At 37.3% G+C, this 13,722-nt stretch overlaps 1 protein-coding gene, 1 long non-coding RNA gene and 1 other non-coding gene across 3 annotated transcripts; all 3 read left to right on the forward strand.

The window, feature by feature from the left end:
• The first annotated feature begins 364 nt into the window (after window positions 1-364).
• On the forward strand, window positions 365-3,103 carry LOC131985003 (uncharacterized). The gene is made up of 6 exons (XR_009395601.1): window positions 365-729; window positions 1,491-1,610; window positions 1,798-1,836; window positions 2,229-2,315; window positions 2,702-2,755; window positions 2,874-3,103. It is a non-coding gene; the product is annotated as an uncharacterized LOC131985003 (long non-coding RNA).
• On the forward strand, window positions 1,879-1,945 carry LOC131985677 (small nucleolar RNA SNORD52). The gene has a single exon (XR_009395659.1). It is a non-coding gene; the product is annotated as a small nucleolar RNA SNORD52 (small nucleolar RNA).
• Window positions 3,104-5,411: 2,308 nt separating the features above from the next.
• On the forward strand, window positions 5,412-12,417 carry c14h6orf47 (chromosome 14 C6orf47 homolog). Its single transcript, XM_059350217.1, has 3 exons — window positions 5,412-5,702; window positions 5,931-7,379; window positions 9,466-12,417. The coding sequence occupies exon 2, from the start codon at window positions 6,458-6,460 to the stop codon at window positions 7,370-7,372; it is 915 nt and encodes a 304-aa protein (XP_059206200.1). The 5' UTR covers window positions 5,412-5,702; window positions 5,931-6,457; the 3' UTR covers window positions 7,373-7,379; window positions 9,466-12,417.
• Window positions 12,418-13,722: the final 1,305 nt, after the last annotated feature.

The raw sequence follows: 13,722 nt of genomic DNA on the forward strand, positions 1-13,722 counted from the left end.
TCACACTTCTTATTCTATGGAGTATGTTATTACCGGCTAACTATTCGCTAATAAAGATAGCTTTTTTAAATTGGCTTACACACTTGGGATATGTTTTCTCTTTTTACCCTTTCATTCTGTTATGAAATCGTCGTTGAAATAAAAAAGACATTCACTTTGATGAACATCTTAAGAACTTAAGTGACATATTATCTTAAAAACATGCTTTTTTGCATTATGTTTTCTTTAAACACTGTACATGTATTTTTTTAAAATTGTATTTGAAGAACTTGAAGCGCTATCAATTTTCAGAGTTTCAATCAGGCATTACTCAGGACGCCAATAGCATGGGCAGGACCAGCGTATATAAACCCTGGCCGGACATATCTTCAGTCTCTCTCTGGTCGCTCTCTACGCAGTTGGTTGTGAACGCCTAGTCCTCAGGCGTTTCATGATCTACAACACTAACAAGGGAACCACGTGTTTTTAGTTTTCTCCTTTAAGTGCTTTATGTTTATGTGGTAATCTTTAGTCTCATTTTGGTAGTCACTCGGCCAAACGGAACGATCGTTTTCTTTGGTTCTTCTGTGTTGAGCACATGGTCGGACAAGAAGACAAGTCTGCAATGGAGGGAAATGACCTGGCTGCAACATGTGACCTGAATATGTTTAGTCTCCACGTTGATTTTACGCTGAAGACTGAGCATCCAGGGAATTCCTGGAGAAACAAGCCTGGAGGTGGCTGAATAAAGTAAGTGGTTGTTGGATCATGGGGCTTCAGATAGCTGTAAATTTAACATGAGTATTTGTAAAAGAATACTGCATATAAAATACATTTTCTGAGTATTTCACATATGATCGAATCCAATAATCAAACAAATAAAAAGTAGCCTATTTTACACGAAGTATAACGAAAATAACTAGTTTAGACCATAAAACTAATTAAAACATGGTAATTTAAGGGTTAAAAACGTATTTTTTTTTTTTTTACATGTATGATAGGAACGGAAGGCCGTTAAAAAAATTGACGTTTTATAACATTTTTGTAGCTTTTTATGCGTACGGGGTTAAATAGAAGTTTATTCATTGGCTGCATAAGGTATTAAAGGCTGCAGAGCATTTATCAGAACTAAACAATATGTGGCCTCTATGTAATGATTCATGCAGCACGTTATCCTAGTGAAGACATGCTATTGTAGGGAGGTGGGCTACTTGAACTGATTTCCTCCTGGCATTCAAAGACACTGGTGTTTGCAAGGGTTGCAGCACCCTCTGCAGGCAAGGTTTTAGAAATGTAGGCTATGAATATATCAGTTACATGACTCCCCCATATAACTAAGTTTTAAACATTTTTCTGAACTCTCAATACAGCATGATGGACTCAAAGCTTGTGAAATGTGTCATTTTAAAATTTCTAATTCTGATAAGTATTGAGTACAGGAGAGGTGATCTTTAATGGTCTAATTTTAAAAATGTTGCATAGGAAAGGAACTCATAATTGCTCTGTTTCAGGATCACATTGACTAAAGATGGATGCAGCTGCCACCGCAGCCTCTTATCACTGAAGGAAGACATTCAGTCCTCCTGAATACTGGATACTACAATCGTTGGTCATCCAACCTTGAGTGTGGGGTAAGTGTCTGAATGAAATGCCACAGAATTGTATGTTATGAAAACAAATGTGCTACAATGATGATTCACTAGACTAGAGTCTCTGATAAACCATGAAGCTCTTTCACAGTGCACTGAACATGCATACTACTGATTCTCAAAACCCACGTACATTTGAACTGGTACTAAGTTTTCTCTGTTCTCACAGGTGTTCAACTAGCTGGCCTAGATGGAGACTACTCTCTAGGTAAGTCTGCAGTCTAAAGTCTGTCTGTCCTGTGCTCTTATGTGGGATGATGATTTACTAGACTAGAGTCTCTGATTTACCATGAAGCTCTTTCACAGTGCACTGACCACATATGGTATGTTTCAACCCAGTTACTGCAAATCATGTGGACTGTATATTACTAGACATTTTCAAAATGTAATTGAGTTTTTTCCTTTCTCACACAACCTGTTTGTGTTCCCCACCACTATGAAAATTGATTTGCAGACACTTTATTGATGATTACAGGTCTGATTTCTTTATAACAAACCTTGAAGCATGATTGCAGTAAAGGGCTAAAACATCCAAACGGTTGCAATCTCTGAACTTGTCCTGCTTTTTCCCTATGATATTAATGTAAATTTACCTTGTAGGTCACCCACACTGGAAGAAAGCCTTCAGCGACGGCTCCACAGCTGTAGGCACCAACTCCCCCATAAGGATGGGATTCATTCTTCAAGGTGAGACTAGTAAAACTGCAGCATTGGGCAATGAGGTCTGGCCTTAAATTGGACAATCTGTCACTATTGGTCTTGGAGAGGGGCTTTTGCAAAATGTATTTTCAAAAGTATCCCATAATGATGCCCTGTAGAGACCAAGTGTTTGAGACTGTACAGGGTGATAGATGGGCACATGGAATGTTGGAATTCTCTATAATGCTTGATTAATCATAATGTCCAAATGGGGCTTTAGTCTGAGTCTGGTCAATGATGATTCAGTTATTGGTTCAACTGATCTAAACTGAAGTCTACTCGCAGCGCACTGAGACACTCAGACTGGAACTTCTGTTGAGTATTTGTGGGAAGCCAGACACTGGATATGGTCACTGATGTTTCTATCTTGTCAGGTATGACTGCGGCAGCCCAAGCTGGATGACATTCTGACTCAACAAATGAATCAGGTTGGTACTGATGATGGGACGGTAAAATGTTTTGCAAAGTTTAAGAATAACTTGTTTTTCATGACATTGACTTCCAAAGTGTGAAGAAATGACTCAAAGTTCTAATGTCCCTTCACAGGTGCTGGAGCTTGTGAGCTGGGACTGCTACAAGCTTAACCCGAGCATCAGGAAATGAAGCATCAGGAAATGAAGCCTCAACTGTCATTTGCATTGCTAATCAGCCTCTGAAAACAGGCTCCTGTTTCCTGACTTGTTTGTATGAACCTGTCCTCAACAGTGTTGAATTATTTAACCATTGACATGCAGATGTATTTAAAGATTTAAAATAAATGGTTGACATCACAAGGACTTGTGGTTGTTTCTTTGCCAATGATGCACGCTGCTTCAAATTAAATGAACCCCAAGTTGCTTTGGGCTATGTAATGTTATGCATTGAAGGGCTGACCCATACAATCTGTTTAAGGGAGGCTGTACTAGACCTTTTCTGAAGATGCTGCCATCTTTAAAACGTAAATTGCATGAATACACTTCACAGATGGTGGATTATGCTGTCAACTGCATCACAAAGATCCACACAAACTCCTGTATGCTTTTTTTTTTTTTTTTTTTTTTTTTTTTTCTTGGGCTATCTAGATGCAGTGGTGGACTGAAAGTACATTTATTCAAATACAATTGAGTAACTTTATAATTTTAGCGGTCAGCTTTAGTTTTTCAGGTCAAGCTTTACCAAAACATCAACTTAAAGTAGACTTAAATTTTAACTGACATTAGCCCTACATTGAGAAAATAAAATGCTTACATGTCTCAAACAGGGCGATCCTGTATAATTTTATTTTGCTGTATTTCAAGTTTTGAATGCAGGACTTTTACTTGAGTAATTTGTGTGGTCTTTTACTCAACTAAATACTCGTTCCACCACTGTAGGTGTTAAAGGAATGTTACTTGTCCACCTGGACAAACTAATATTTCTTAATTACAAGCAATATCTGCAATTTGGTGGGGAAAAGTTGTTTTGCTCTACTTTAACAAACGAGAAGTCGTCACAATGTACCTTTCCACCTTACTGACCTGATGATCGGTGCAAGGGTGCATACGTGTTACATTTCATGTTAACTGGGCCGATTGCAGAATCGAGTTATTTGGGATTGGGAGAGCTGTTTTCATAAAACTATACAATCTTTCTATGTAGGCAGCAGCAGTATAACCGCCTGATTGCATGTTTCAATAGCTAAACTATGCATGAAACGCTACGGTTAGTGGTTAGACCGTACTCGTGTCATAAATAGATCCATACACTGTCCTATATTTCGCTCAAATTTCTACCATCGCCATACGTATACAATATCCTTTATGTCGTCACATTGTTAAAATAATCGCCTAAGTGAGTTTTTCAAGTTTTGCAGGAAACAAAAAACATCACCCAAAGTGTAACATATGACATTTATTGATCATTTCACAAAAAAAAACATGTAACAAAGGATGGCGATTGGCATAGTAATAACACTGTGTAAATTATGTAACTTAAGATAAATATAATGTGACTTTATTTATACAATTTTTTGAACATGCCTTTGTGACTTAAGCAAGATATGGTAACACTTTATTTTGAAGGTTTCTACATAAGAGTCACACAAGCCTGTCAGAAACATGACATGACAAGTATCATGAGCATTAATGTTACTTCAAAGTGTCATTAATGTTCATGACACATCACATGTCATGTTTATGACACACTCATGTCACTCTTATGTAGACACCTTAGAGTAAAGTGTTACCAATATTAGTGTCAACAATAAAACACTGATAAACTAAACCGATAACTAAACAATCTCCCTCTAGCTCTTTTTTGCTGGGTTCGTATCTGATGCTTTTGAATGTGGCAAATTGTCAAAGAAGTGATGTTCTTAACCCTATAAAGCCTGAACCATTAAATAATTGCCAGAAAATTCTTCTTTTTTTCAAACTGGAGTGTTTATTGAACCTGCTGACAGATAATTTAAAAAAAATCCAAAAACAATAGGGATATATGATTCTAATTTGTATCATATTTGATACATCAGTTCTTTTTGTGCAATTTGTTGCTCACAGTTTTTTTTTTCTTGAACTAACAAAAACATATAAAACTCAACATTTTTAACCTTTTAAGGCTTTACTTTCTTTTAACATTTTCCTCAAACATGCAAAATATTTTTTTCCATATAACACAACATCATACATCTGCTGATATGAAGTTTTCACGCAGCAATGACTGATCCACCAGTGGAACCTGCATATAAATGTTGCTATATCTTGTATTTTTGTGCAATTTGTTGCTCAGTTTTTTTTCTTCAACACATGTATACATCAGGTTTTTCAGGAAAAAAATATCACACTGATGATGTATAGGTCTCAAACACTTGTGTATCAAATATGATACACTTGGCTTCATAGGGTTAAAGGGGTAAAATCACATGATCTGATCAACTGAGGATGAAGGCGATTTTACCACAGATGGCCGGCGTCATGAGGAAATGATTTAGGCAACAAAAAAAAATCAATTTTGACAAAAAATGACTTAGGCGGTTATTTTAACAGCGTGACGATGTGGAAATGACACGAGTACAACAGCATAGGCGTGAACTACACATGGTGGTTTTATTTTGAAGGAGTAAACTGAACCGGTAGTCCGTCTCCTTTGTTCTGGTAATTAGCTAGTAGGTAAATGTTTCAGTCGACCTGGCAGGCGGAGCGAAGCTTCCCCTTGGCGTTTGCTGGTTAGCAGTGCCGTTAATAGTAGCTGTCATCGGTTAGCTGTGGCTGGAAGCTGACTTTAACCAAACCTAAAAGATACGCACATTGTTGTGTGAAAAGACGCTAAGCAGAAGTTGAGGGAGTTGGTCGAGTGTCGACTAACAAGGAGGTTAGCTTAGCTTACGGTCTGACGGACCAACTCAAGCTAACGACGAAGGTGAGCATTTAATCATCATTATCATCAGCTGCTGTACTTAAAAAACATCGAAAACTCAACAAAAAAAATCCCCAAATGTGTGAATGTTAGTTGCTACCCAACCTCCCTTTTCAGGAAAGCTGCAGGTTGAAATACCTTATAAGCTAACCAACGTTGTTGACGTGGATTTACCAGTAAGATTTAGCTAATGTTTGAACCAACTCTAAATGTATTTTCTTTTCTCTGCAGGTGTGAAGAATGAAGCAGTGTGTTTCAGGAGACTGTGGAAAGTAAAACAAGTTTGTCAAGCAGTGACGTTAACTTTAGTAGGTTGACGTTATAGAGCTGGAGCCCAGGTCTGTTTTTCTCAGCACTTGTTACTAGCTGCTACCAACCTGCATATTGATTATATTTGAAAGCAATGTTGGATTGTATAAAGTTACATTGGCAGCTCCAAAAGTTGCCAGGTTCAACCAAAGACATGTAGACAAGAAGCCTGACTTTTAAATGCTGTAATTTCATTACAAGCATTTTAAGTAATGTCAGGAGGGTTCACCCCCAGTTTCTGTTGAACTGCTCAATCACACCCACAGGTGTGTCTATGGCCTGAGGACGTCAGTTTGCCCAGGCCTGAATCATTCTGAACAAGTATAACAACTTCACAATCAAACTCCATGCTCTTCCAGTGATCTCACAGAGCCTGGCAACTTCAGTGAGAGGAGTTGAGAACTGTGTCTGCGGTTTTAATTAAATTCCAACAAACTCAGTGAGGAAGCATGACAGCTGTGGTAGGCAGAGCATGGGGGTGGGTGCGCTCATGGGGCAGCAGTGCTGTCTCAGAGAATACCACAACAGCCAAGGGCCTGAAACAGGGCTCAAGTGGACAGGGCCTAAGAGGGTGGGGCTCTTGGATCTGGGGAGGGTGGAGAAGTCAAAGTGACCAAAGTAGTGCAGTAGAGGAGTACTGGGAAGCGCAGGAGAAGCTTCAGCCCATGGAAATTGAAGGCCTCGGTGCAGGGAAACAGGAGAAGGACGCGACCTCAGGGCAAGTTTCTAGATGGTGGAATAAATGTCTCCCAACTTCTTATCTTACATGGACAAGCAAAACCGAACCAAGTGGCCTAAGACGAAGGAAACGTGATGGTAGGAGTGGAGATGCATGGGACGGTGATGTTGATGGGGACTTTTCAGACTACGGGACACCTCCTCCGTCTCCTACACCTCCTTCCTCTCAGCTGACATCTCCTTTTCGACTCTTCGCGCAAGGCTGGAAGGTAGAAATCGTTCCAGAGCACTACGAGATCTCTTTCAACTTCCTCCGCCACTTGTTTGATCTGTTTGTCGTCGGCTTCCTGTGGACTGTGTCCCCTCCTACCAAGCTGATCCTGGAGGTGCTGGGTGTCCAGGGAGCACTGAGGCTGTGGTTCCACGGTATGGCCATGTTTTTTGTCTCCACGGTTGGAATGGCAGGATTACTCTGGTTGATCCAGGAGTATCTCCCTCAGTTTGCTTTGATCTATGGCATCATCCAGGCATTGGTGATCTCTGTCAGTGTCCGACAGAGTGTGATCCTCGGCGTAGATGAAGACCAAGAAAATGATGAGAAGGACAAGGAGGCTGAAGATATGAAAGACAGTAGGGAACATAAAGAAAAGCTTTTGTCCGTCAAGGACAAGGTGAAGACAAGTTAAATTTAAGGTAAGCCCCTTGATATTTCTGTGATGTGTATGTTACATTTTACTACACGGGAAAAGGTTTTATTCCTCTCTCTGACAGTCGGCATTAGTGTTAGGGATTTATCACTGCTTAGGTGACAAAAACTCCCAAACCAAAAACCTAAGAGCATTACATCACCATGGAACACAGCCCAACAACAGGAGTAGGAGAAAAGACACAGCTGAAGCTGTAGCATTGTCACTGCAGACATTTTGTCAATTATGCTTATCTGAAATGAGCCTCCTATGATGATTATAGTTCACTATATTATTAACCTGTAGGCTGTCATTTACTGATATATAAAGTGTAGTACAAATCCATTAAACCAGAACACTACCACTTTGGATTATGTTCTGATCGGCTGGATTGTGTTGGACTGTTACACTGCTGGTATTACAGCTAATATAATACTGATTAGAAAATGTATTGGTATTTAGCACAGGTAATATTAAATGAGTAAAAGTCTTTACCTTTTGAAGATGCTTAATATTATAAATACTTAGTATTTTTCACATCTAATATGGGACAGTGTCGGACCATAATGCTGTTCTTGAAATAACGTTTAAATTGGCTGCATCCATTTAAAAGAGTCTATATAATGACTTTACTGTTGCTGCTCTCTAAACAATACACTGTTATATTTAAAATGCAGATCAATTTTCTGATCTTGTTCTGAATGTATTCTTTCTTTTAAGAATCATAATTAAATAAAAATAAATTAAATGTAATGAAAAATAACTGGCAGGAGATTTGACTTTTTAAAGCACTACTTCACTTGTTGACTTTTAACATTGTTATTTCTTACTTTCTGTAAGTGGTGGTCTTAATTTTTGTGCTGGAGCTTCTAAAGTATGCAGTATGCACCCACCAGTGCTCCTGGTGGATAAAGTTAATGTGGAACCCCGTAAATGCATGGGTGTATAGGTTTTTCTAATTCAGATACTTTATGAGCTGCCAGCTGCTCTCTCAGCTGGCAAACAGCATGCACATACTCACACACACAGTAAGGCTAACTTGCATCCATCATGGTGCTGTTACCATAGAAAAATAAGTGTGACATTCTCTAAGTGGTGTGAAACCAACTGGGCCCAATAACAGAGAATTAAAGTATTCTTAAGAGAGACACAGATAATTCAGTTTATTAGCCTTAGGCCCTGGATCACCCTGGCAGTGTTTTTATTATGTTGAAAAAAATCATCAGACAGGACAGAATAGATTTTGAAGTAAAAACTAAAATACTGTAATACCCATTGCCAGTTCAATCCTTACATTTCAATGTGTAGAGGACATCATGACCAAAACAGAGCTCACCATGAAAACCAAACTGCTATTTTTGTTATTTGTAAGTTCTAACATTGTACTCACAAAATGATTTGCTGAGCTCAACAAATAGTGATATGCAACAACCGAGGATCAGACAGGTTGGTAACAAACCAAACGTTTATTTTGATAATCTCGGTGAGCGCACTTGAAATGTTCCCAATAATCCGCCATTCAACAGGTGAAGCAAGAAGTTACAAGTCAGTGTGGGAAATAATTCATATATCTTTCCTTTTTTCAGGTTGACTAACTTGAGGGTTTATTTCCAATGTGGCAGATCATCTTCCAATCCAATCCACTTTTATATAGCACAATTTTTGCAAACACAAGGTTTCCAAAGTGCTGCACAAACAATAAATAGATAACACAATACAAAGAGATGTAGTAAACAATAGAACAGTAAAATGCAATAAGATGAAATAAATAGGGTAAAAATAAATAATGTAAAATGTACTATCCGCACACAATAAAATATGCATATATACAAATAAAGTGTTTTGACTGCCTGTGTTCTCAGATATTTTAATATTATGGCCAATACTGTAAAATGAAGATGAATTATTCCAAAAACAATAACTACCATGGGACAGTCTCCTGCAGTTTAGTTGAGTATTAATGACTTCATATTTGACCTATTTGCATCACAGTGCAGTGTGTACAGTTGTCACTGCATGAATCAAAGGCCAGCAGCAGCCTCTAAAGCTACAACATGTACTGTGTTATTCAGAGATGTGTGTGTTTTCCACAGACGGTGTTCCACAGTTGCTGCCTATTCAGAGGACCACCAACCAATCAGCTGTCTCAGACCTCCTTCAGCAGGACTACACAGAGACTTTCACTGCACCAATGTGTTCTGCAGTGTGACTTCAGAATTGTATTGCACATTTATTACAAACTCAGAAGTTTTACTCATGTCACTTTATGTTCAGCATCAACATCTGCATTTCATAGATGTCAGAAGTCCTCACCTGATCTTAATGTTATCACCAGATAGCAGTACAAAGTTTAGTTTCAAATAGCGTACTACTACTAAATAGTGGTGTGTTTATAATACGGGGCCTTGTGTGTTAAAGAAATGCCTTTCAAAAAAGAAAAGACAGTATTTGGGGAATATTTTGTTGCATTTCTAGTCTGTTAACATTTTATTTCTTGTCCTGTGGGACTACTTTTCCCATGATTCACCATAATCACCCCGTATGGGACCAGGTGGTTTGCTTAGTGCTACATAAATATCCCAGGGCCCCTGAAGGCCAGGTCAGAAGGGTCAGAGATCCTCACTGAAGGTGAACTTTAAAGTAGTTTAATACTGGAGTCCATATGAAGTGAATCTTTTGGCATCATAGGGTTCTATCCAATTGGAGTGCCGTTTGAACCGTAGATGGTAGTGTCTGTTCTGAAGCTTGAATTTGAGTTTGTCTTTAACTATTTTGGAAAAGTCACATTACATGTTTTCCTAAATATTACACCCCTGTACTACAAAACTACAATTTAGCTTTATTCACAGTCTGTGATCCTATCGCTTAATATTTATGTATGTCAGACCTCACTTCCCTCTCCGGGGGGTGCAGGGAAATTCGTCGAACAGAAAGCTAATGAGAAAGCTGTGAAAATATAAAATGGGTTAATTGTGGGAAGCAAGAGGGGATGGATGAGCAAGTACTAACCACTACTGCTGACTGAGTTACCAGTTCACACAGCTGACACACAAACGCTATTTAAATACACTGCATTCAGCCATAGATCTCCTTAACTTTGCATTGACCCCAATTTTGTTTTTTCAAAATAGAATGTTTATTTTTTAGACCAAAGACTAATTGAATGGAATGCAATGTGTTATCTAAGAGCAAGCATATAATAATACCTGTCGAGGAAGTGGTTCCAGCACTCAGCTGTGATGTTTGCTGTTACTTCTCAACTATAAAGTAATGTAACATTAATGTCTGCTGGTAAATCTGTTTTGCACCTCATATACACTATGTTCACATATTAAAGTGATAAAGGAGGGCGTGGCTGTACCGCATGCAGTGCATTATGTAACACTGAAGTCCACAACATGGCAGTAACATTGTTGCATATTGGTGTACTAGGTATCTGCTTTGAGGTTTTAAGTGACATGTAATACCAGCAGCCCATTTTGATGTGTTCCCTCTACACACCAGTTTATTGCCTTATGTCATTTTGTCTTCTATACTGCTTGTTTCAAACTTGACTTTTCTCTATAAGTATGTGTCTTTATGGGCTTTTACTTCTGTGCCATGCTTTAGGTTTAAAGATAAAAAAATAAAAATAAAAGACCAAACATCTGATTTGGTTTTAGTGCACAAAAGCATGTTTTGCACTCAACACTTGTGTTGTATTTAACCACAATGCATCAGACATTCTCTCTAAAGTGTGTGCCACTACATTTATACAAACATGGATAACTATAAGATGAGCCTGTGGCAGACAATATTGAATTCAAATCATTTATTATTAAAATCGAATAGTCTTTTGGCGTGCACGTAGTGTATTACATTGTATATAGAATGAAAATGTTTTTTAAAATCCTATTTTCATGAAAATACAGAACTACTGCCCAAATGAGGAAAAACTTGATAAGTAATTATCAGTGCCAAAATGGCGTGAAATGTTATGTCAAAGGATTGTTTCATTTTAATGTGTAAATTGAAAGAAATGCAAACTTTTGTATTTAGAGCTGATGCAATGGATTATTCAATTGACAGAAAATGTACTCAACTATTGCGATAATCAATTGTTTAAATCTTTTTTTCCCTTTTCAAGCCACAATGCCAGATATTTCCAAGTGTCAGCCTTCTCACTTATCAGTTCCATTAAAATAAGTAATCATAATGTCCTAAAAACATACAAAAATCTATGTTTTTGTATTTTGTGACATTTTATGACCAAAACCATCAAGAAAAGAATTGGCAGATTAAGTAAGTTCCATGTCTTTATTAATATGAATAATATTTTGATTTATATTGTAACTAATGAAAATAAAATGTAAATGATCTTTTTCATCGTCAATAGTAATTGACTTTAATAAAAGAGGCCTGCTTGCAGTTATGACCGTCTTAAATGTCATTAGAAACAAGCAAAAATCGAATATTTAAACAGTTGTTTTACTTTAAAGTTTTTAACTCATTGACTATCCATGGGGGGGCATTTCACTTTCATTATTATTGCCGTATTATGGTAATGAGTGCAGAGCGCCATGGTTTTTACATTTACATATATTAAGCCACAATCTATTTAAAACAATAAAATTGGATTTTTAAATTGTAATTGAAATGTTTTAATGTGTACACACAAGTGGAAAATGAAATTTAACCAAATGTCTGGTGATAGTTTGAGTCCTAAGGAAGTGACGCCTACAACTCTTGGTTGCCTTTTACTCAGCGTTTGCTTTTATTGCAGTAATATTGACACTGATAATCCCTAGTAAGGAAAGCTATTTTTATATGAGCAGCCAACACACCCAACAAGTGCTGGATCACTGTAGCTGAAGAACCTGTTCTGCCTCCCAACACGAGGAAAGAGCTCCCTGATACCCAATGTGTAATTTTAACTTGGAAGTAAAACAGGAAGGAAGTTATCTGCTGTGAACTATAACTGTACATGTAATTGATAGCCACTTTGAACCCAACACTCCACTGAGGTTTAATGCTTTCACCGGCTAAATAAATATTCTCTTTTCTTAGATTGTCTGCTTGTTTTTGTTCTATATGTTGATAGATAGATAGATAGATAGATAGATAGATAGATAGATAGATAGATAGATAGATAGATAGATAGATAGATAGATAGATAGATAGATAGATAGATAGATAGATAGATAGATAGATAGATAGATAGATAGATAGATAGATTGATTGATTGATTGATTGATTGATTGATTGATTGATTACTTTATTCATCCCCGAAGGGAAATTCGGTTGTCACAGCAGTCCGGTATTCAAGTACAATAAAATACAATAGAATAAAATACTGAGGTAGCATAAATAAAAACAACAATAGAAAAAAACACAGAATAGAACAAGGACACTTAAGAAGTTAAAGAAAGAACATTGTAGTAGTAATAATATAATAATAATAGTTGACTAATACATACATACATTCACTACTACATAATAGTAGTAATAATAATAAATAACCAAGTAGAACCATTACAGAGGCAGAGCATGAAATGTTCCCAATCAAAGAAGAGTCCTAACACTTTGGAAGTTCAAATACCACCAAACGGGTCATGCTGGATTATGTTACAGGCAGTATGGCATGATGTCTCCAGACTCTTTCACGTCTGTCACATGCTCAGTGAGAACCTGCTCTCATCTGACAGTTTGGTCAGAAACATGCACACCAGTAGCCTGCTGGAGGTCATTCTGTGGGACTTTGGCAGTGCTCCTCCTGTTCCTCCCAACACAAAGGAGGAGGTATTGCTCCTGCTGCTGGGTTAAACCTCTGAAGTCCAGGAGATTTTGGTTCAAATTTGTCAACTTCCTATGCATTCATTTCTGTCTCTGTTAAGCATCTTTCAGTCTGTCCTTACATCACATGCATGGCTCCTTTCTCTCGACACAAACTTGGCTATCAGTCCGATTTTTCATTTTATTTTAATTAACAAACCATGGAAATGTACCATATATATATATATATATATATATATATATATATATTTTTTTTTACCATTTATACATACAAAAAACTGCAGAAAAAATATAAATAATAAAACTATTATATAGTCTATTTGCATGTAAATGAAAAACAGTAATAGTTTTCATTGTAGAAAGAAAATTCACATTTTAAAAATGGTCTAGAAACAATTTCAACTGGCTTTATCAGCTTGTCTACATATCATATATAAATTAAGTTATTACTGTACATAAAACGTGTATTTTCAATAAATAAATGGACTCCAGAGGGTTAATGCCCTTCTATGGCCCTGTCCAGCTCTCCTTGTGTAATGGCCGGCCTCCTGGTATCTCCTTCATGTCCTTGAGACTGT

This window comes from Centropristis striata, chromosome 14 (genome assembly GCF_030273125.1).
Source record: "Centropristis striata isolate RG_2023a ecotype Rhode Island chromosome 14, C.striata_1.0, whole genome shotgun sequence".
Taxonomy (NCBI): Eukaryota; Metazoa; Chordata; class Actinopteri; order Perciformes; family Serranidae; genus Centropristis; species Centropristis striata.